A 23,778-nucleotide genomic window follows, 5' to 3' on the forward strand; every position below is an offset into this window, starting at 1 on the left:
GTTCCAAGTATGAATATGTTTGCAATTGTCAACTTGCTTTTGAGGGTGGGTGGATTTAAGGTTATGGAACAAGAGCATTGGCGAGAATAAGAATCAATCGAGACAAGAAGCTTGCGGTATTGCACGGAATCGGAAGGGTATTTGCAACTATTTTTAAATCTCAAACCAGTACCCGTCCACGCTCTACCTTCCCGTTGTACAAATATTAGGTGTTTATTTGGGGGTTATCTCCGACTCTGCAAAACAAGTTTAAGTGACAGGTTTATCCCTCTGTTTTTTCAGCCATTTCACAATATTTTGATGGTAGTTCTCGCATATCATTCAATCAATGGTGCATATCCACTACTGGAAAAAGAAAAAAAATAGGCAAGAGCGCCAACTTCTAGAAATATGGACTGTGAACAAGCTTCCCGTCAAATCGGCGTGCTCTTGGTCATAGCACTTCTGAGCCACTTTTTGAATTGAGTTAATACAATAAGAAACGTAGTTCTCTTCGGTTAAACGCACTTCATTGCTATATTATTTACCTTTAAAGTGGTTCGTTACAAAGTCATTATGTCAAAAGCTTACGTATGTAGCTGACCAAGAGCAGGCCGAAAATTCGAATATTATGTAGTGTTTACAACACAACTTGTGACATATTTCTTGAGTTTCCGAAGCCTAGTTTTTGGCTCATATTTGGCCAAGTTCATCTATTCAACAAGATCTTGCGGTCGTATCAACTGCCCTTTTGGCATAAAGGGAACAGTTTAGCGGATATGACTTTTTTCCTTCTGTTCTCAGTCTACATATTTAGAAGTCCGTGGTAAGGGAACCGTTCCATGACCTCTTTCAAATCAAACTTATGTCGATTTGGTTCGACATTGGGGCAACACTTGGCTTTTTGAGGAAGCTCCTCGCAAATTAGTACGACTTTAAGGCAAAGATTTGGATATGCCTTTTCTTGTTGCACATTCAGGCTTTTTTTGCACTTTTTTGTCTCTAAAAGGCTTTGTTATTTTGCACCTTCTGCCCCTACCATGACATATCACAAGAAGACACTTCAGGCTTGAATGATTTAGATTAGTGGAAAATATAGATAATTAAGCCAATTTTATATCAATGGCAAACAATGCAATACATGCTAATGAATATAAGAATCGCAATCTTTCCTTTTCTATTGGGTGCTTGTGAAGTAATGGACAACCTCCAGTTTATAGATGTTCTGATTTGATAAGATGTGCACCGATGTTTTAAATCAAAAGGTTATTGCTGATGCATCAACAAATAATCATCATTTGTTATTGACATAACAAGCAAATTTATATTTTTTTCGCCCTCTCTTACAAAGAGATTGATCAAAAATCAAGTTTAATGGAAATAAGGGAAAACCAGGATATGGCTTCTTGTTTTCTTTTTGGGAAAGCCCGCAATAAAGGGAGCTTCTGATGAGCGTTCCCCGACGTCATGAGTTTGATCCGATCAAATGCTAAAAAATATTTTGTGAACAAAATCGCCCTAAGCAATAACGAAACTCCTGAAGAGAATCAATTGTTTAGCATGATATCTGTGTCAAATAAAAATGTGTTCTAATGCCAAATATTGCAATAGATGAATTATAACTTCTTTTTCATAAAACTGAAACGCTCAAAGTTTAACTTCGTAAAAGCAGTTGGATGCCTCGATTTTTGCCATAGAAAATGGGCAGCAACCATACTTATAGGACCTGAACCGATCTTTTTGTTATTGTTATAACTTTTTTGAATTTGCAAACTTATTTTTCCACACCTTTTCCACTTTAAAAGAATTTATTTTTCCAAAAAAGACATTTTTTTTCAAAGTCTAATGATAACAAATAGTATTTATGTCGCTGAAACTTGGGTGGTCCATTCCGTTTGGAACAATCCTTCTAGTTGAAAATTTCAATTTCTCGCTGACTTACGAAAGAGTCCTTGCCAAAAAAGAAACTTATATCTAGTAGAGTATGCATGAATGAGGTCTAGTGAAGTACAGAACATGTATAGCACAACTATGAACTTGACAAGTACTATGGTTTCTATTTAAAGACCAAGCAGTTGCAAAAAGTGCGGAAAACAGTCAACTTCGATCGTTCCTGGGATTTCACTTGGAAAGAAGTAAGACTGGAAACGCGCACACCATTCCATACTTTACGAGTCGTGATTTGAATCTGACCAAGATACTGTAAAAAAATACCTTATGCAAAAAGGTACTTTTTCGCCTTCTAATTTTCAAAAGATGCTCGTAGAAATTCGTCCATCGTCTAACTTAGAAATGTACGATCGAAGCTTGAAGAGAGGAAGGAGTCTAAGCCCAAGTCTTGACCTTACCTATTTGGAACCTCATGTCGTTTTCTTACTTTCTATCAGTCTTGCTTATCTACGCTAAAATAATAATCTTACACTTGTAGGGCAAAGACATACAAAGTACTATTTAAGCAAATATCTTCTCACATTGGTGCACTGTTTTTTTCTTCATTTGTTCAAAACGAGTGCGAAAATGGCAGTGTTTGAGAAGTTTCAACTACGCAAATGCTTTTCCAATTTTACTGCAATACCTAATTTGTTTTTCAGTGCCTTGGTATTTCGCTTTTTGGAAGTAGAACCAATTTAGATATTTCACCTCTAGAACTTGCACATTTTTAGAGTCCCTTCTGGTCTCAAACAATGACATACTAAAAGCGAAACTGATTATGAAATATGCGCAAAAATCACCACATTCATCTACTTTATGACCAGGACAAATCAAATGTTCATTTTATTGCTCTTGGAGAAATACTCAAGCGGATGATGTTGTTACATTTATGTTCCAGTTAGAAATAACCATATTCTTGAACAAGGCCATAATTTGTGCATTAACACAACGGGGGTAATTCTTGCTTATTACGAGATGGTAATACTATTTAGCGGCGATTAAGTACTCAATATGTCCCTAAAATTTGCGAACGTTTAAGCTAATAATAAATGTAATGAGTTGTTTATCAAATTCATGCACACTTGGTACGTAATGAAGCATAATGAATCCCTTTATCTCAGTTCACGTTTTAAAAGTAGACCACCTGATTGCTTTAAAAAAGTCGTACTTTCGCATGTAAGGTTGAGACAGCAGATTTGTGCCCGATTATGAGTACTCCAAATGATCACAAATCTGAGGCCTTTCCTCGTACACCTGGTTACTCAAATGTTGCCAGAGCTCTCTTCTTTATAATAATTTATTCATGATTTCTTGGGTGCTAGCCAGGTATTCTTGGATAGTCTACTTCCAACTCGCTCCCTGTCTCAAGGTTAGTTCCAAGAACTCGTTCGAAAATTTAGCTCTTAAAGAGTCGAATAAGTGGGTCTTTGAAGTGAGTGCCATATGTGGTAGGTGGCCATGTCATGACAGAGAAGTGGCCAAATTGAAGCTCATAAAAGAACCCGATGAAGTCTTTCCGTACTTGGGGTGAGTGACGCGGTTCAATTAGTAAGGCGTGGTGTTTGGCGTGATGGAAGAGGTGTTTTTAGAGGCTCAAAGTTTGCAAATTGTGAGTCGTAAAACCCTTGTGTCAAAGTCAACGGGGATCAGGGGAAGTGAGTGTCAAGTCGTGAATGAATTATTCACCACTTTTCAACATGACACACATTTATAGTTCATGGGGATGAAAATGGCGTGTGACCGAGGTTCGTCGGACGTCATTTGCACATACTTACATACAAAATGTGGCCAGCAAAAGCTTGTTTCTTCCAGAATGGATTATAGAACATTGGCAAATCTTTAACATAATATTGGATTTATACGATCAATCAACAAGCATATTTGATAATAAGACCTCGGAAAAAAAGTTAGAAAATCATGAAAAAAGCGACTATACATAAATAGGTAGAAAAAGGGAGTTGGTACCAGGGGGAATCATTTAATGTCTGTGTGTGGCTTCTAAAAACCAATGTTCTAATAATTACAAAAAAGCCATCAACTGAAAAAGATATGTCAGGGCCAAATTTGAAGAAAAGTGCGGGTGATCGACAACCTAACCAGAGAGGTCTTGGCGGTCTTTGAAGTCTGGACCTGTCCCAATGGTAATGGAAGCCATTCTTCCTTCCACTTTTGAGGTCTTTTTTAAGGCCAAACTCCAGTGAAATCTCTTCAAAATATGCACAATGTTATCCGCATTGATCTTGGACTCCTGGTTGGCGTATCTGGTGCCCTTGATGTCAAAGTGGGCCAAGATCAAGACATGTTCTATTGGCTCTGGCCAATTGCCCTTCAGGAACCATTGTGTGGATTGGTTTTTGGTCTCAGTTGTGTGGAGAGACACTGACAACTTGTCCATGGTCACTATTGACCTCAGCCATTCCTTTCCCGTCATCACAACATTGGTTGGACTCTATTCAACGTTTACTCTTGGGTCAACAATTTTGGGACCCATCTTGCCGACTTCTTTACAAGTCCACGAATTGTGTGAATGAAGTTGAACATGGTTCCATAAGCACAAGCAAGGCTGTCGGCCCATTCTTGAATACCCACATAACGATTTTCCTTAACCTTGGCTCCTCAACCGCGATAAGCTCCGGATTTCTGAACTTCTGATTGGAATTGGATCGTCTGCCATCACCAATATTCTTGCCCACTTTAACCTTCTCAAAACCTCCAAAAGGGCTCTAAGTTTTAGGTGGTGTCGGCCTCCTTTACTTTCTGAGTCGTCAGAACAATGAATGGGTGCGACCGTCATCACATGGTAAATTTTCCGCCAAAACCACGGCGCTAGCACAAAAGATAGGAAACATTTTTTTTTACAAAAGACCTCTGTCTATGAAAGGCAAATCATTGTTATTGGTGACAAAACTTCGGATATTGATTGCCGAAGGTTTGGAAGGCCACACGCAGAAATCAATTGTTTCTAACTCGCACTACGTACAGTACTTTGTAACTAACTCCCTCTTTACCGAAACACAACGTTTTTTGAGTAAAAGATGCATCCAAAGAGACAAAAAGATATAACCAAACCTTCAGTATTTAAATTCAATTTTGATCCATTGAATTTGGATAACGAAACGGTTTCATTCTGGTAAAGAATCAGCTATATTTTCATTCACTTAATATACAATCATATTTCTCTTAGTGCATTATTACTCCTCTGAAATATACAAGTCTTATCAAATCATTGCAGAACCAAGTTTTGCTTCCTTAAATGGTGAATCAAATGATTTTGCCTTTTTCAATTAGACGGGGTCTTGGATAAATAAAGAGTCAAGTAAACTTGCAATCAACCAATCAGTGTCGTTCAAATTTGAAAAACAGCCATTTGAGAATCGAGAATCAAAATGTAATAATCGATCTAATATTCATAATATTGATAAGTCTGATGACTTTGGCGTTCAATTTTTTCTGATTCATTGTTATGGACACCGTGCTCTTGAAATGAAATTGGTTTTGCCATTCCATACCGGTACAAGTGGAAAAAGGTAACACGCTTTCCATTTTGCTTGATCTCGAAACACAAAGAAACAAGGGCTGAATATCGTTTCGTAGGTAGAGGTCAAATCTATAACCTCAATTTTCTTGCTGAAATTTTCTAAACATGCTTTTTAAGCAATTAGTGACAAAATAAAGACAAAATGTTTTCGCTAGTTTTAGCACAAAATTTTAGGCCTGACACATATTTATCAATTCCCCATGAAGATCACAGTTTAGGCAAGTTGTCCCCGATTTAACCAAAAAATTACAATTTAATTTACAGGAATTTCACGAGCAATTCTCAAGGTCTATCAAAAACGCATAATTTATTCCAATGTTCTCAAAGGGAACATTCTCTGAAAAAAAATCATGGACTTTATGCAAATGCAATTCATTAAACTCCTTTTGACAATAATACATTAAATCCACAAAAATGAAGTGTATGCGAGAACAACAATGATAAATTAGGACTTTCTACTTATAAATGAAAACATCACTATTGGCTATTAACTGCCAATTTGTATCGTTTGAGTTATTCTGATCTAAGTTTGATCTATCCGTTATTATTTTCCATGGAATAATTCAAATCATTGCAATATTTCTCTCTCTTCAATTTTGCACGGGAATGCGTGGGGTTTGGTTCGTCAGCACCATCAAAGTGTGAATTGAACACTGAATTCAAGATCAGCTATGTTTTGCGTTAATGTATTAAATATCAATAAGAATATCAAACACTTATTGAGCACTATTGGGGATAAAATTTACCACGGCCGGTTATTGAGTCCGCAAAAATTCGACTCAGCACTCCAGACTCATGTTCAGTGAGCAAGAGAGGGTAGGGCTGGACCATGGACTTCTAGAGGTGTCGACTGTAAGTGGAAGCTAAAATTTCTTCTCTCCTTAACCATTCACTTTATTCAAAAAGGAAAAATTCATAGGATCCGAAGATCTTGTCAAACACATGAACTTGGCCAAATTTGAGCCAAAAACCATGCTTCGGGTACCCAGGAGATATATCCAAAGTTATGTTGCGAATACTGCATAAAATTCGAATTTTTCAATTGCTCCTGGTCAACAACATAAGCTATTGACATCATAACGTTTACATTTAAGTAACATAAAGTTGAGACATCTTTAAGTGAGGGGATCTACGTTTCTTATCTTATTACTACATTTCGAAAAGCGGCTTAGATATGCTATGAATAAGAGGAGACGGTCCATTTTTCTAGAAGTTCGTGGCTGGACGTACTCTGGCTTGAACAGCTAAGCTTCAAAGACGATCCAGGGCGGTTGAAGCGAATCCAGGTTCATCCATCTCCACATGGACATGCACTCGCACCAAATTGCATGTAGGTGACCAAACAGTATAGGTTGAACTGGAGGCCCTCTCAACCAACATTCATTCAGTAGGCTAAAGATGCAGCTGCCACTCTTCTTCCTTCACACGTATTGAGCATACACTCCATACCCTCTGTACGGACAGGGGACGGGAAAAAAGAGTCATGGATACGCTCCAAAGACTTTTGTTCCTGCATACGTCGAGTTGAATCGTATCAATCTCAAAACTAGAACTGTCCGTGAGACACTGGAAGATCTACTGAGTTTTCTTTTGTACTAAAAGGGGTCATGGTTTGGGAGGAAAGTGCAAGATGGAAGAGGCTGGTGGCCAATTAAAGGCACTATTTTGGGCCTTCGTGGATGTGTTTTGAGTGGTGCTTGAAGAAACGGACAACATGAATCTTGTTACGGCTAAGATTATTGCCTTGTTTCTGCTTGGCGGAGGATCCGTTGTTCTTGGTTTTATCCCAATTAAACTCAGGTAAGTGCGGCTTGTTAAAGCAGAATCCTGTCTGTGGAATGAAAAAGTAACCGTGGTTAGAAGGTATGTTTTGACAACGGAGGATGACTTATCTCATTTCCATTGAAAAGGGATTTGGAATAAAAACAACTTTTCCCGTCAAGCAAAGATTTTCATCGTTTAAAGTTTAAGTATTTGTCACATTTAACGATTTCCAAGTTGTTTGAGTACATGCACGTTAGTCAAAGAAATTCAATCTAAAGTGTTTTTTTGTCATCAAGTGCTACAACAAACCATGAGCCATTTCCCAATCAATGCTTATTTTTAAGAATAAATCAATCCCACAGACGGCATTTTGGGTTAAGGAAGGGATTTTATTTCCCAAGCTCAACTCAATCTAACTCAAATTATAGCTTTTCAAGTCAAAACACTGGAATTTTGTCTCAGGAGTCAGTCCTTGAGGAGTACTAAAAAGAGAAAAAAACATATTTCGATGTCTCTTTAATTGAGCCTATGGCTAATTTCTAGGCGTCAACTGGGTTGGACCGAACAGACGTCACAGAATCGAAAGAAACTGATCCTCACCTCCATCGCTCTCTGTTTTGGAGGTGGGGTCCTCTTGGCCACGTGCTTCATTCACATGCTTCCAGAGGTAATGATAGCAAATGCCATTATTTTGGCCAAAAAATGAGTTGTTCACCATGTTCCACGTCACAGGTCAGAGATGGCCTGTTCCATTCTCATCGGGATTTTGACGCCATTCCAGTGGCTGAGATCCTCCTCTGTTGTGGCTTTTTCCTGATTTATATGATTGAAGAGTTAGTGTTCTTCGCCTCTAAAGCGGGTGAGGTCCCATTCCATTCGTGTTTTGGATCAAAATTACTTTTAATGAACCGAAATGATTGTAGGGTGGATGGGATCGTCGGTGGGACATGGAACATTGGGAGCACTTCAGAGGACGTTTTCCTTGCGAGGAGCGGGACCATCCACTTCTTCCACTTTGGAACGAGATCTGGCTCCTCAAAGCATGGAGATTGATGGTATCCCGCCCACTGAAACGCCTTCAATGGAACAAGAGACCTCAGGTACCAGCAGAAGTGACTTGTCTTTTGGGTGAGGTGTCTGATTAGTTGTACTTTGTGGAACTTTGCATTCACTCGTTTGAGAAAGTTATGCCTGGAAAATGGAAAAAATGGCTGTTGGAAAAAAATCATATTTTATACCTTGATGTGAAAATGGCCCATTAGGGAACCCTCTGGAACAAGTATGTCTGACGTCACAAACGTGACGATACTTGACAACCTACCCCAAACATGAGTCATTTCCGGCCGCAAAGCTATCTTTGTTACCACAACCCAGATCGTGATCTCCTGCAAATCTTCTTGTCACAGACAACCCCAAGGTGTTCAACCCGAAGTATGCGGTCAATCTCAGCACGTCTGCCCAATCCATGTTTCCCAATTACCATAGTCCTGATGGGCCTGTCAACACCTCCGCATCCACCGCTGTCACCCAAAAGAGGGCGGCCGCCTTCAAGGACTTCATTACTATTCTGGCCTTGTCATTCCACGCCATCTTCGAGGGATTAGCCGTTGGCTTAGAGGAGACCGTCAGAGACGTCTGGACTCTGTTCATAGGTGAGAACTGAGAACGTATGATGGGTTCAGTTATGATTATTCATAGGATTTTACTTTTAAAACTTGATCGAACATTCAGCCATTGCCACGCACAAGTTTGTCATCATCTTTTGCATTGGCCTGGAACTGGCCATCAACGAGACGCCAATCAAGTCGTTCACTCTGTACATGCTCACCTTTGCCTTGGTATCGCCCTTGGGGATCGCCATTGGCATTCTCATCGCTGAAGCCTCGGCCTTTGATCCTGAAGGTCACTCTCTAGTGGTTGGAATCTTGCAAGGTGAGATTGGAAGAGGATAAGAATTTTTTGATTTGAAAATGTACGTTGAACAAAGTAGATGTGGGTTTTTGAAATGTGGCTTTTCAAACACCGGTTTTGGTACATTCAAATCTATGTTGTGAACTACTTGAACTATTTCAGAGAAAGATCATATCTTTGTGAGCTACCTTACCTCCTGACATTAACCTGTTTAAAGATTCCCAGAGGCGACTTGCTCTCCAAAGCACCTTTCTTTATCCAATATATTTTTTTCTACCTTGAAGTATATCGAGGGGGAAATCAATACATTTAATTCAATGTCTCAAAAATCTGATGATTGAAAGAGCAAAAATTGTGAGCAGCACAATATTTTGGTTTGAGCCACCTAAAACATTTCAAAGTTCATTCAGGGTAAAGGTATGAGAGAATATAAGAGAAAAGAAAACTACAGTTCCATCAGCCCTTGAGAAACCGTGAAATATTAATGCTATAAAAATACATCTTACTTAATAAGCCCATGCTTTGTAATGTGATGTTTATTTACAAAGTTATATTTGTTTTTATGGTAATACCCAATAAATAACCTTGTATCACTTTTTCTCAAGCATAATTCAAAGTAGTTTGAAGGTAAAAAACTTAGAATTAATCTGTGTCAAGGTCGGAAAAAGGCCTTTCCTTAGAAAAAAGAGATTGAGAAGCCTTTTCCGGTGATCGGAAGGATTGAAACATTCATTGGTTGAGCGAGCTTGAATCAAAGAGAAAATATTAGGTATTTGTTCACAAAAAAGGGAACCTTAGCAGTATTCGAACAAGCTTTACAAACCAACATTCTTGAGCTTCCCACATCTCAACAAATACGCGTCCAAACTTGAGTAGAACAATTAAGTTCGGTCAGATGTGTGCCGGGCGTTGAATTAGTCATTATTGTATATTTCTCAAATTTAAGGTCTTGCCGCGGGAACAATCCTTTACGTTGTGGTATTTGAGGTGCTACAACGAGAGCGGACAAAGTCGGTGCCGGGTTTGCTCCAATTTTCCTTTGTGGTCCTGGGATTTTGCACGCTTTTATGCATTGAATTGTTTGGTGAGCATTCCATTTTCACGCAGCTTATTCAGTCTGAATCACAAAACCTCTTTTCTCCAGTTGGCCACCACCATGATCACAGCCTCGGATCAACCCTAACAACCCCATCGCCAAAGGACCATCACCACGAGGGTGACGGTGCTCGACCATTGATTTTGACCCCTCAAAGTCATGACCATTTGACTGACTTGGACAACCAAGTCCAGACCGCCATTGGCTTGGATTTCGACACCAACCAGACGGACCCCAACGACCTCTACCTTTCCACTCAAAGTGAGCAATTGGATAGCGGGATCCCTGTAGAGCAAACGTCACCAACCCCACCAAAGGAACAGGAGACTGTGATAGGACTATAACTGTTATGGAAGAAAATACTCACACTAGCTCTCTTTATACACTCACATATAGTATCTAAACATACATAATCAGAAACAAGACAAAGATTAGAACAGTCACAGCTTGTATGTTGTAACGGATTCTCTCCACCGGGATCTTGTGGTTTGAGGGGGAACCCTGAAGGAAGTACCTGGATCAAACGATCGGGCGCTGGATCGAGCTCCCAAGGAGAACACGGATTGAGTGGGCTCGGCGAAGCTCAGGAAATCTTTCTCCGGCGGCTTTCGATAGATCATCCAGGCCATGGCTATTAGGAGGACAAACAGGACCAAAATGGCCGCCAGTAACAGCCATGTGAATGTGATGTAGGTGTTACAATCCAGACCTTCAGAAGACGGTATTTATTAGTATACGAAGATTGAGGTCAATGCATGTAGGCTTTAATTCATTTTAATAAGTCCCAGTTCACAAGTCACCAACATTGGACAAACTAAAAGTTTATTTTGCTTCCGATATCAAGTTTGTCTGTTGACTCAAATCAAAAGGGAGAGTGGAGTGATGCCAGGAAAATAACTTTTTTGACATTGTAGGGTAAAATTAAAAGCAATTTCTTGTGTCAAATTCACCAAACCTACGATTTCGCACATTACACGTTGAGGCGCCTTTGAACTGTCCTTCGTTTAGCGCACGGACAATTGAATTATGTACTGCACTTTTTCGAATACTTGTTAATTGAAGATAAGCACTATGTTAAGTTACTTGTGAATTAAAACGATGAACAGACTAAAATGACGGCGAATTTTACACTCGTTTGAGTTTAAATATTCATTTCCCAATAAATAGCTGACCGAAATGTCTAGTTTACCATAAGTGCGGTTTGACAATCGTTTGTAGTCATAGTTAGAGATAGTTAGATAAACCAACTCCTGATAAATGAATCAAAATACCTTATATATAGATATATAATTAAATACTGATATCGTCAAGCACCAATCCATGTTATACTTTTTTTGGTTCTTTTATATTCTAGGATTGCAAGTTTTTCATTTCAATCTATTATTGCATTATGCAACAAGATCAAGGTGGTTTTAAATATTTCTCCGAATTAGAAAAATCGGTGACACATGCTTGAGACAGATTTTGTATATGAATGAAACTGAAAAAAAAGCCATCTTAGCCAACGCACTCTTACCTAGACGTGCAATCTCCGGACCATCCCCATAGTTTGGGTTCTCGACAAGGTCCTCGATATATTCGTTTAAACGGGGCAAATAGTTGTACCAAAATTGATAGGCCTTGTCTCGGAAGTTTCGACCGGGGGCGTTGCTACTGATGTCGAAAAAGTCCTTGCCATTGACGGTGTACTCCTTCCAAAGAAGGTTAGCGATAGGAGTTCCCGAGGATATGAAGTTGCCAAAAATGGTCTTGAGATTCCGAGATAAGCGTTCTTCTCTGAAAGGGAAATAAAGAAGGAAACATTGCACCAAACTTAAATTTGACAATCATTGATCAAGCATCTAGGGTTGTATTCATGAGTTGCGCAGCTAATTGCTTTGAACATCTCTATAATCATAGATGTTTGAAAATTGTCCTATATTTTAGTGTTATGTTTGCTCCAATAGGCGGAGGTTTATCAAAGACAAATCAACTTTTTTTAACTTGCACTCTTTTTAAAATTTGGAGTTTAAAATGAACCTAAGTGCTCAAAGTCATGCTCAAACAGTAAAAACAAATGCTTCACACCTTGCTTTTGGTTCTTAGAGGACACACTTTTGCATCTGCCGTAAGTTTTTTGTCTTGAGTCCATTTTCCTTAAGCTTGAGAAAGATGTCAAATCTTAATTTTTCCTAACTGCTTTGCTGAGGTCAAAATCATAAGAGAAATCTAATCGCTCTAAACCGAAATAGTTTGGAAAAGGTCTAGTAAACCAAAGCAAAGCAAAATAAGCGAAGTCTTAAATCAAAGCATGTATGAAGTGTTGTTTACTTACACATGTATATTTCAGTCAAACAAAACTTGCCCTACTTCATTATCCTTGTTTCTCACATAGTGCGGATATCCCGCATTCACTAACGTAAAAGTTGTTCATGTTTGGAAACATCACTTTCTTGCCAAAATGTTAAACCTCAATTTTCAACATTAAGTATGCGCTAGGAACCCTGTGGAAGCAAAAATCACACTTACGCAAAGCTTTGGAACCGTCTGATAAAGAATTTCTGGTACATCTCTGGTCCAAAAAGGTACAAGAGATCCGATCCATGCGAAGCTGTGGTTCTATTTAGCTGGTTCCCAAAGATATCCGCACTCCTGTAGGTGTTCAAGTAGAAATGGATCTGGCCTCCACTGCTGTGAATAAGATTCATTTGGCGCTCAAGAGGAGCCATGAAGTACGCCTCGTTGTAGAAGTCGATGATGTCATCAAAGACCTTGCTTTTGTCCCGAGCATCCAAGTACTGGCCAAAGTACTGGAAGCTGATCACGTCCCTTGGAACTACTTTATCACCAATGGCACTTAATTGGTTAATCGTGGCTGGAATCAGGGTCGAATCCACAAAGTTCCTAAGAATAAAAAAAAAAAACTTTACGCCTTTTAGCTCTGTCTCTCCTTTGGAGAAAATGGTCGAAACAGACCTTAAATCACGAATGGAGAGACGGTCAATGATCTCCTTGAGGAAGTATGCCATCAGAACGCCATCGTCAAAAACCAGACCACTAAGCATGGGTATCTAAAAATAAAAGTTCTATGATCAAACCCTTCAACTTCTAACAATAATTTGTATTGGCATTTGGCCCAAACCTTCTTGTACAATCCTCGTTCCAAGGCTATTTCCGGGCTGATCTCGAAAAATCTGCTGGTAGAGGGGAGATAATTGTCCACCACGGGTCCAAAGATGGCACTGGTATTCCCGTCTCTAATCATGTCATCCACCGCTGAAACGATATCGCTCACTCGCTTTCCTTGAAGGCATGATAGCAAGGTTCGAGAATCGTAGAAGCTGCAACCAAGGACTTGGGCCAATCTACGGGCATTGGCCCGTGGATTTTGTTGCAGAGCCCAAGGTGCCAATCCAGAACCGGACATCATTATCGCTCTGCCGAAACGAAGATAATCGTGACTGATCAGGGAGGTTGAAAAAAAAGGTATTTATTGAATGGAAATACCTAGAGATTCGAGAATTGGAACGTGAGGAAATAACGTGGAACATAGTGCTAGCCGCCCCAGCAGAGTGACCCATAAGCGTGATTTGATTGCGATTTCCACCAAAGCTCTCTAAATAAAATGAGGCAACATTTGTCATTGGTAGTAAGCATAGCTGTTCATTCAATGACCATATTATTTTGTGACACACTGGGTTTTTCAGAATTATTTTGAATGGAAACATTTAAAGTCAAATTTGAGCCACGGAAATCTGAGCGTTTCTTTTGCACCATTGTCTGGTAACTTACTTTCCAGCCATGGATAAACAAAAAGCCATAAAATCAAGTTTTAAACAGAAGTACTTTTCTTTTGCTTGATGAGAATCCAAATCAAAGCCACACAAACTAGATGTCTTAAAAGAAGCTAATTTCTATACAAGCACGAAACAATATTTTTGTAACTTATCCTCAAGCGTGTGGGTAGATATATATGTTCTCATTGGAATAAAAGCATCGCAAGAAGGAAAAAATAGAAGTTCAAAGCACATTAACGCTTAAAAGCTGAATATGTAAGCAAAAATATTGACTGGTCAGTTTTGACCTTTTATTTCTTGTAAAAATGGCAAACGTTTAGGTCGCCATTATCAAAGTAACAAATACAATTGACTTGTCAAGCGAAGTATGCCTCATTTGAAAAAAAAATCCTTCAAAGGTAATAAGTTGAATAAATTTAAGAATGTTTCACAGAAATCCTGAAAAACATTAATATTTAAACGTAAATGTTAGATGAATTTTGTACATGAAGAAACAAAGAAGTGACAATTTTTCAAAGTTCTGTTTCAAAAAAATGACGTAGAACGTGGCAAAAAAAAGGAATTGCAATGTCATTTCAAGTCATCAAAAATTATCTGCTTTTTTTACTACATATATTCGTGACCCTGACTAAAGGCATTAAAAACCCTACAACTTTGAATGAAGCAAGAAATCAGCCCATTCGTTTTAACATTTACTCTTGAGCAATAGTTCTCATTCATATATCTACCTATGTTCTCATAGACCCAAGCAATGGCCAACGACTGATCTGTGAGTCCCATGTTTCCTGGGAGAACATTGTCCTCCCAAGAGAGGAACCCAAAAGCATTGACCCGATAGTTGACGGACACAAACACCACGTCCTGATTGGCCACAAAGTCTTCGGCTGGAATGTCCGCTGGGTTACCCAAAGTGAACAACTGGCCTTCAAGAAAGACCACCACTGGCCTTGGGCGGCCTTCATTCAACCTTCTAGGAATCACATTGGTCCATATATTGAGATAGAGACAGTCCTCGTCCATGGTATCGCGGACCACTCGACTCCCGGAAGGCTGAGGACATGGAGGCTTGAATTCAATGGCTGAATAAGTCCCCTATAAATAGAAAAAGAAGTATTCCAAAAGTTTTGTTGCACAAAAGACATTGCATTCTCTATTTCTTTAGATTTTCATTGGGGTTTTCAGATATTTTATAGTATCTTTGGAGTATTTGGAAGGCTAAAAATGACTTAAAATAAATCAAAGATGGTTGAAGCGCAGTTGACTAACGCGTGACCGAGTTGAACTCGGGTTCATGGGTTCGATCCCAGGTCTCCCCCCCACCCAAACCCAACGTATCTAGTGGATATTCGCCTCGAACGGCGACCCTTGAGCTGAGAACGGGCCCCCAATCTCCAATAAATGACAACGATAAAAACTGTATCATCTTCATGTATCATGAAAGCTTGTTTAAAGAAATGTATATCCAATGAGACTTGCTTCTCGCAATAAAGAGTTTTTTGAAAATAAAATATGATGATAGAAGAGGCATTACTTGTGAAATCTGATCTCATTTTAAATCAGTTGGTGGGGGTCTTGAAATTCTCTTTTGTACTAAACCGAGCACCAACCCTTTTTAATGTGCTACCGTGCTTTCTTCTACGGTTCTACTTACTTGATGATACATTGTTATATTTTAAGCGACATTTAAATCGTTTTTATCATCAATTCCAGACCAGCCATTCGCTCCAGGGTGCCCTAGAGTGGCAAATTCGAACGCATTGTGTGACCAAATCTTTTATCAATTTTAACTTACGGGGAGCATAAAAACCCGAGAAAAAAATTGAAAAATAAGGAAAAATTGCTCTTGGTCTAGAAAATTAAACAAAGTGTAGAAACAAAAATTAACGCTATGATTTATAAAGCACCTCCAGTCCTGGAAACGTAATTGTCAACCCAGAACGGCGTGATGGCAATGTGTTCGATCCATTGGCTTTCATATCAGCCTTTCAAAATTGAAACGAATTTTAATTTTTCATTTAAATAGTGCTGGTGATTATATTCCCTCTAGCGGTTAGAAAAGCCCGTGAAAAAACAACTCCCCCCACCACAATAAAAAACATATGAAGTGACAAAACAAAACCATTACATGCCCAAAGCTATTGTTCCATCTTAATGGGCAATGGTGCTCCTTTAGATTTCGGTTTAATAAACTATGATCATGCTGGAGTGTCAATCTATAGAAATATTGATTTCAAACTAGACACAGATTTGTCGAGCTCGCATTATCCTTCTTGAAGGTTAGTGCAAAGGTACATAAGGTACAATAACGCGGCTGTAGAAACACAGTTCTTCCTTTATTGTAAAAGCTATACAACAATGGCTTGAAGGAATATTTGCCTCCAAACTTTTTTAAATAATTGGATTTTTGGGTGGTTTCCCGCCAAGTGGGCCTACTTCGGACAAAGGCAGCTCTGAGACTCTCTTCATCATCGTAATTCAAAGTAAGTCAGATTTCTAACATGCGGTTGTAAAGGGGTTCATTCCAAAGCTATTGTTAAAAGCGTTTTTAGCTGATCAAGGAGGAGGTAAAGATTTTTACTAATTATTTCGAATATTTGGACATTTTGGGGCATTTATGAAAATAAAGCGGTTTCTGTCCACTTCACTCGAAATGTCCGATATTTTTGTCAATCTATTCTAAAACTTCACACTTTCCTGTCGTCATGCATTTTTAACAAACATTGATATTCAATCTGTTACGTTTTGATTTTTGAAGGATTCAGCATTTTTCGGATCTTTTGTTCCGGGGAAATTCAGCCGCATTTAAAAACGCGCCACGTCAGTCCAAGTGGTTTTATTTCATTGGTTAAGGAATCGCAAATTAGATTAAAACACCTTATGATTTTGGGCTCAACTTGAAATACACGTATTCTTTACAAAGTTGAGTGTTTTGTAAGGTTTTGTCTTTTTCCTTGGTACTTGAAACTTTCATGGATTGCTTTTCAAATTACAATATTTAAGAGCTCAGATTTTCATTTCTTAAAAAGCTCTTCAATATTTAACCTGCTTTTCAATGACATGACATCGATATGTTTTTGCTCCAAAAAGCCAAGACTTTTTTTTTAAATTGTCTAGTCATTACAATACAATTTCGACTTTGAAGCTAATGAGCTTTATTAGGTAGATCTTGAGCCCAAATTACGCCAAGTTAATTCATTTTGCCAGATCTTTAGCTCTTACATTAACGTCCGTGTATCTAGAAGTCCGTGAATGTTCGAATATTTTGATTTCGAACTCGGGTTGAGCCAAATTGTTTTAAACTGCCGATTTTTGGTTTTGAATCGCTGAATTACAATAACATCTCCATCATTCAAGAAAATGTGAAAGTTAGATTGGCATTAACTTTGACCAACGTCAGAAGTTACGACATTTTCACAACCAAGAGAACACGTTAGAAGCGAGGAATACCTTTAGAGTGCCTAAAGTAAGTACCGCAAAACAGAAATAGTGGTTTTTGAGTGGAATTGCTTTCTTATGCCTAAAAAGCGCTTTTTCAACCTGGCTATTCAACATTTGACAAATCAAGCCTTTGTCAACCCCTTTGAGTCAGTTCCTTCTTGCTTGCAAATAAGTCCATCGTGATACGTCGCTTATCATTGCATGCAGGATACATGAGCAAGACCTGCTTTAAGGCGCAATTCATTAAAGGAATCCTTTTTTGTGCGACGGCAGTAAAAGATAACGTATCTTTCGTTCCTGGAAACGAGCAAGCAGAATATGGGTGGTCTGGGTCAATGTTTCGCGATAGCTTTTTTACCAAAACTTATTTAGGAGGTGCAGCTCAACGGCTTTTTTCTCTTAGCAAATGTGTAGATAAGGCTATTCATGATATTTACTACATTCTTGGGCAACGACAACTTCGTTCGCGACTCTAATATTGGCAAATGTGAATAAGCTCAGAAATGATTATAAACGCGAAGGGTGAATAACGTTGTCTTCGTGTTCAAATATGATTTGGTTTTTGTCCATGTAACTAAAAAAGTAATATCTTCGAAAGCGTAGTGGTTGGATTGTGCTTCGAAGTACAAAGTTGAACTTAAGGAACATAAAAGTATTTATGGATTCCATCTCAATGAATTATTTATCTAGCTTGTTATATTTGAAAGCTAGAAATTAGTCAATTTAGAATTTTTTAATTAGTTAGAAAGATTCTCAATTTCTTCGAAATAACTTGTCTTAATCTCACGCAATGTAATTTGTTAAATTCCATCAAGGATTCTAGAACAATGATTTATTTTTGTAAAAGCAAAGAACAGATATGTATGTACTTGCCTGCCATACATTATTTCTTTTCGAGTCTTACTCCAAAAATTTGATTTTGTGCAAGAGCACTAGTCTTGCACTAATTGCAGCACTTGTTTTCTCCTTGACTCAACTTCAGTTGATTTATTTTATCTTTGAAAATTCTGAAAAAAAATAAGAAGACGTATATTTTCCTACTTTGCAATGTATTTGAATTGTACATGAAATATCATATTCTTACGAAACGAAAAATGGCACAAACATGTTATTAATTTGAATAAGGGAGATGGTTGTAGCGCAGTTGTTTAAGGCGCGACCGAGCCTTGTTCGGGTTCATGGGTTCGATCCCAGCTTCCCCACCCCCCCTCATACTTCAGTGGATTACATCGCCTCGAACGGCGGTCCTCGAACCCAAAATGGGACAACCTAGTATACATAATATATATGTTGTCAAATCTTAATCCAATGAGACCCAAACTCGCAATAAAAGATTTAATGATTTAATTGTGAAGAAATCATCCTTCGAACAGCAACATTAATAGGATGATGAAAGTTCACACACCAACTTTACCAGCTTTTATTCTATGATTCCCACTTCGTGTCCCTATCGGTATGGTTCTCCGTCTGTGGGCAGGGTTAGCGTATAAAAGTTTCCTTGAGAAAGGTCGGGGAGGAGATTCGAACCGGGGACCTCTCTCGTATAAGGAAGCTGAAAACCACTAAACCACGTCGCCTCCTCTTTGGATTTTTTTAATGTACAGTTAGTCATCAGGTTTTCACTACACCCTGACACTAGTGATGGATCAAATAAATTTTCAAACTCAGGAGTGCTAGAAAGCTAGGAAAGTCAAAGCACCAGCCGTTTCCAACGTAACGTAAAAGGTTAGGTTTGACTAAAAATGCAACCCTGGTTTGAACAATGAAAAATCAGGGTTACTTTTTGTGACTAACTAGCGGGTTTCCAACATTCCGCTAGTGTCGTCACATGCCACTAAAAACGTAAATTGGTGACCCTAATCGCAGCCTCCCGTGATTACTTATTTGATACCATCAGTACCTGACACATCATACTTTCCGTTCGTCGTTTGCACTATTGTTAAGCTGGTAATTATAGTGCTTTATCCAATCTGAACTATCTGGACTATCGCACGTTTAAGTCCAGAGATAGTATCACGATGCTAACTCTGTACAAGTCGATTGTTCAGCCGCATCTTGCATATTGTAAAGGCAGATAATTGCCGATTTATGCGATCTGTTTTAGCCACCCCATTGGTACACTCCTGAGCAAAGAGCTTGGAGTTATGTGTAGCCAGTTGGATTGTGAATGGAGATTGGAGAGGGGCCATTTTAACTCTTGACTTGATTGTAGCTCTGGATCTGTCGGTATGTTTATTTTATGATGATTATTAATTCTGTCCTTGCTTCTGTCTAAATTTCTACAAAAAAAAAGTTTCAATGCCCTGACTTAATCTTTTACCTCCAGACAAAGCTCGAAAAGACGTTGGGCAATTGAAGGTAGAAAAACTCCAGAACTTGTTGGGGAGCATACTAAGAAGAATAACCCAGGACATTGAGAGGACAGGCGTTTTTATGTTTCAACGATAGGTATTCTTTGTAGATCTAGTATGCTTGTAACTAATCTTTAAAAAAAGTAACCGGAACGGGTTTATGCGTTACGATGTACATAAAAAAAGCTAAGGGTATTGGTTAAACATTTATGTACTGGTCTGAACGATTTTTCCCTCTTGCCCAGAGTATTACACAAATAGGATTCCAATTGTGTTTGATTCTGAATTTGGCACCAAAATGTCATATCGTAATAACATGTTTGAACAAAACTATTGACTTGAACATCCAAAACATTGAACTTGAAAGTGACGATTTCCGTTCAGTTTGAACTTCCCACCTCCTTCACCCTTTTACTTTGACACCGATTGCTTACTTCTTTGACCTTGCTTGTCCTAAAGATGCTTAAAATATGAAGATCAACAAAGGTCAGCTGATTATCCTTCTCTCTGACTAGACGATTTTTTGTTGGGTCCCTTATTGTTATTCGTCAAGGGATTTTTAAAACTGCCGTTATGTATAGTTCTCCTACACGAAAGCACCATCACGAGAGACTCCAGCGTGAGAACTGATTTGATTTTCACATTTGACTCTTCGAATCTCGAACATGCAAACAAATCAAAATAATAATCACGCTGAAGTACCTTAGCAGGGTTCCCAATTTTACCGCAACTCAACAAGTTATGGTGCTATTGTGTGGGAGAGCTATACACAACGGCTGCCCTTGAAAACCAATAAGAATAAGGGACCCGAGAGAAAAATCGTTTTACCAGAGAGAAGGAAAATAAGCTGACCTTTTCTGATCTTTCTATTTTAAGCATCTTTAGCTTGTCCACACTTTCTACTATCGGCAGTCTTTGTTTTACAAGTAGCACTAGCTGATATTTTCGTGGCATGACCGCTTCACCGCTTAACCTCTTGACCCTTTCTATGAACCAATTGAAGTCTGCGCCGCCTGAAATTATCAACTCAGGTTGGTTGAAACATGAGGCAAAGTGGTCAAAGAACCATGCGGAGAATCCACGACAATTTAGGCATGTGTACAAATCTTCTTTGAGAAAGATTGGGGAGAAGAATCGTAATGGGGAGCTCTCTCATACATGGGAACTCCACTAGCTACTGCGCCATGTCTCGTCCCATCCAATTACAATTGACTTGCAAAACAATTGCTTCTATCAATAGCATCAAGTTCTAAGAACTTACCTCCCATCTTGAATGTGGAGCTGCGGGTCGAAATCGGCGGATCCCTGTGGGAGGTTCGGCATAAGGCACTCCCCTGAAAGTGAACACGGTCTGTCCATCAATGACCCTTGCGGAACCCCTTAGCGACCCCTGTTTCAATTGCACACTTTGACCGGTCACTCGCCACATCTGGCTATAAAGCGCCAATAGAACAATCAATTGTAACGTCATCACGACCACTAAATTCGACCCTTTCACGGCAAGGTCATGTCAGTTATCATTTGGCCATCCATCAACAACCTTGAATCCAATTCCAGTGGCTTGAATGTTCACTTCTTTTTTCACTCACTCTGAACTGCTTCCATTGCGACAATGAGGGTTCTATTTTGTCCTGACAAAAGCAGATGCAAAACCTGACATGTCAACCCCGACCAGTAGTTCAACTGCACGCGAATCCTGCAATAATGTAAAAATAACTGAAGTCAACGAATCTTTGGCAGGAATCAAAATTCATGCAGACTGACTTGTTCATTCCCAAAAAGGTTCATTTAGCATCGGAAAAATCTGGTCGAACGGCAACACAAGTGTTGACAAAAGAGGTTTTAAAGCGAGCGACGAACCCGAGAGTTTCAGGTATTCCCCACCAAAATTCCCGTCCACAACAAACGCCACAGTAATAATTTAAGTAAGGTGATCAAAGGTGCTTGACAGAATCCGGGTTTATCCTACGTAGTGCTAGAGACGCTTGGGAGAGTGCAAAGCAGTGACACACTTATCACAGGTATTGATCCTCTCCAGCATCCAGACCGAGGTTGTCTATATGAGGGATAGATTATAGTTAAGCAAACCCATGTAGGCACATACTAGGCATACGATATTGTCGAACGTTTCACGCTATTATGACTCAAAATGGGAAACACTTAATGCAGGGAAACATTGGTTGACAGGAATGGATTGTGACAGAGGAGGGACATTGGAACAGTTTTAGGGGGATGCTGGATCAAGCCGAACAAATATATTACAACATTTTGGATTTTAACTAAACAGAATACACTTTGTTGCAATGTACCAACTGGATACCTACATTGATGTATTATTCTTTTTGAATTGCTTCAGAATCCACTGTCTGAAGCGGTAAGGAATTCAGACCAAAAAGGAAAGCAATATTTTATAAATAATAAAAATAATCATGTTTTTTTTCCATGATCCTAATATTAAGCAAGCTTCGCCTAGAAAGTAAATGAGGGTAGTTTTAAAAAATGATGGAGAGTTCATAGTGGATAGCACATTTTAAAAGTGTTTATTGTTTATTGAAAGTACTGCTAAAAAGCACAACGTATAAATATCAGCATAGAAATGGGAATGAAGACTGTAAATATTTGGGAAAGAAAAAGAGAATTGATCACAAGGCCTCTTGAAAAGCCCGCCCTTAAAAGCACGCGTCATCCCACCGACTTAACTCCATCATGAATTGCAGGGAATTAGTAACAAAATTACAAGCAACGAAATAACAGTAATTCGTTCCTTTTTTCGAAAAAAGATCTATAATTCAATTACATTTTAAAATGGCGTAATTGTAACGACCAAAAACTAAAAGAATTACTCGTTACTCGTTCCTTTTTTAACTTCCAAAGTGGCCTTTAACTTTACGTTGATCTAATGATAGTTGGGGAAACTTAAGGCTCAACTGGGCCTCCATCCATCTAGCCTATTATAAGCAATCCAAGTCAGAATTGAAAATCGCTTTGGCACTTAACTCCTCTGAGGGTGATCTTAGAAATTAAATCTTGTTGTATTTGCTACTTTATTGTTCACATATTCTCAATCAAATTCCGTTGAGCTGAAGACCTAATTCATTGCAGCAAGGAAATTCTTTCTTTGGCTTGAGTATGATGCATCAAGTTTCGCAAGACTCCTCATTTCCATGACTAAACCCATCAAACAAGGAAGCTTCACTGACTTGTCAAAGGCTAATACTGTTTTGCAATCATGACGTTTGCGACACTGTTTCAACCCTCAACAATCATTACCCGATCTAGTGTCCCAATCTTGACTCCTCAAAGCATTATAATGACGTGCATTTTGAATAGCTATGCCAAAATTAAATGCCACTGCTCATTTTTGAAAACAGATGACACGAAGTCTTCAAATTCTACGCGTTAGGACTGCTTGAAGCTAAAAGCACAATTTATTTAGCGAAATATAGTCTTGATGGGGCAGAATCCATAAGATATTTGTTGGTCACCTCAAATTTTAGTAAAAGTAATTGTAGCGAGTGACGCCGTCACATCTTTTTTAAGTAATGGTTGTGTAACGGTGACCGGACGACTCGACCCAGTACAATAACGAAACACAACATTTTGACTAAAAAGAGCATGATGATGGAACAAAACTAAAAGTTGATGAGTCAACATTTGATTTGCATGCAAAGATGTTAGCATCAGTAAGGCATTGAATAAAAGATCAACTTTGATTATCAAACTTTAAGTCAGACTTGGACAAGTTTTTGACTAAAATTCCGGATCAGCCTTATATTCAAGGATTAGCCAGATCAGCCAATTCTAATTCGTTGCTCGATCAAATAATATATATAAATTAAAGTCAAGTGAAATGAATAATCTTCTCGTCTTGAACAGCTGGGATTCCAATCCCGGTAACGGTAAGGAAGACCGCAAAAAAGAAGGAAAAAAACTTGATTTTCAGACCATGATTGGTTCAAACATAACTTACTCTTAAAGATCAAATGATGAATT

The 23,778-nt window shown here is 38.7% G+C and overlaps 2 protein-coding genes and 1 long non-coding RNA gene across 5 annotated transcripts; 1 reads left to right on the top strand and 2 right to left on the bottom strand.

Moving 5' to 3' along the window:
- Positions 1-3,256: 3,256 nt before the first annotated feature.
- On the top strand, positions 3,257-15,410 carry LOC131891997 (zinc transporter ZIP1-like). 3 transcript variants are annotated; one of them, XM_059241711.1, is made up of 10 exons: positions 3,257-3,438; positions 6,660-7,249; positions 7,757-7,880; positions 7,946-8,072; positions 8,137-8,313; positions 8,620-8,865; positions 8,945-9,145; positions 10,071-10,208; positions 10,269-10,481; positions 13,139-15,410. In XM_059241711.1, the coding sequence occupies exons 2-10, from the start codon at positions 7,164-7,166 to the stop codon at positions 13,204-13,206; spliced, it is 1,380 nt and encodes a 459-aa protein (XP_059097694.1). In that variant the 5' UTR covers positions 3,257-3,438; positions 6,660-7,163; the 3' UTR covers positions 13,207-15,410. The 3 variants fall into 3 exon arrangements, with proteins under 3 accessions (XP_059097694.1, XP_059097693.1, XP_059097692.1); XM_059241710.1 differs by lacking the exon at positions 13,139-15,410 and having other exon boundaries at positions 3,259-3,438; positions 6,660-6,779; positions 6,841-7,249; positions 10,269-10,667; XM_059241709.1 differs by lacking the exon at positions 13,139-15,410 and having other exon boundaries at positions 3,259-3,438; positions 10,269-10,667.
- Positions 8,267-10,456, bottom strand: LOC131892010 (uncharacterized). The gene is made up of 3 exons (XR_009374507.1): positions 9,042-10,456; positions 8,535-8,872; positions 8,267-8,404 (listed from the first exon to the last, which is right to left on the bottom strand). It is a non-coding gene; the product is annotated as an uncharacterized LOC131892010 (long non-coding RNA).
- LOC131891996 (cholinesterase-like) lies at positions 10,594-21,907 on the bottom strand. Its single transcript, XM_059241708.1, has 8 exons — positions 21,047-21,907; positions 14,725-15,088; positions 13,707-13,815; positions 13,342-13,636; positions 13,176-13,270; positions 12,729-13,103; positions 11,737-11,996; positions 10,594-10,929 (listed from the first exon to the last, which is right to left on the bottom strand). The coding sequence occupies exons 1-8, from the start codon at positions 21,254-21,256 to the stop codon at positions 10,661-10,663; spliced, it is 1,977 nt and encodes a 658-aa protein (XP_059097691.1). The 5' UTR covers positions 21,257-21,907; the 3' UTR covers positions 10,594-10,660.
- Between the last annotated feature and the right edge of the window lie 1,871 nt (positions 21,908-23,778).

Source organism: Tigriopus californicus, chromosome 12, assembly GCF_007210705.1.
Source record: "Tigriopus californicus strain San Diego chromosome 12, Tcal_SD_v2.1, whole genome shotgun sequence".
Classification (NCBI taxonomy): Eukaryota; Metazoa; Arthropoda; class Copepoda; order Harpacticoida; family Harpacticidae; genus Tigriopus; species Tigriopus californicus.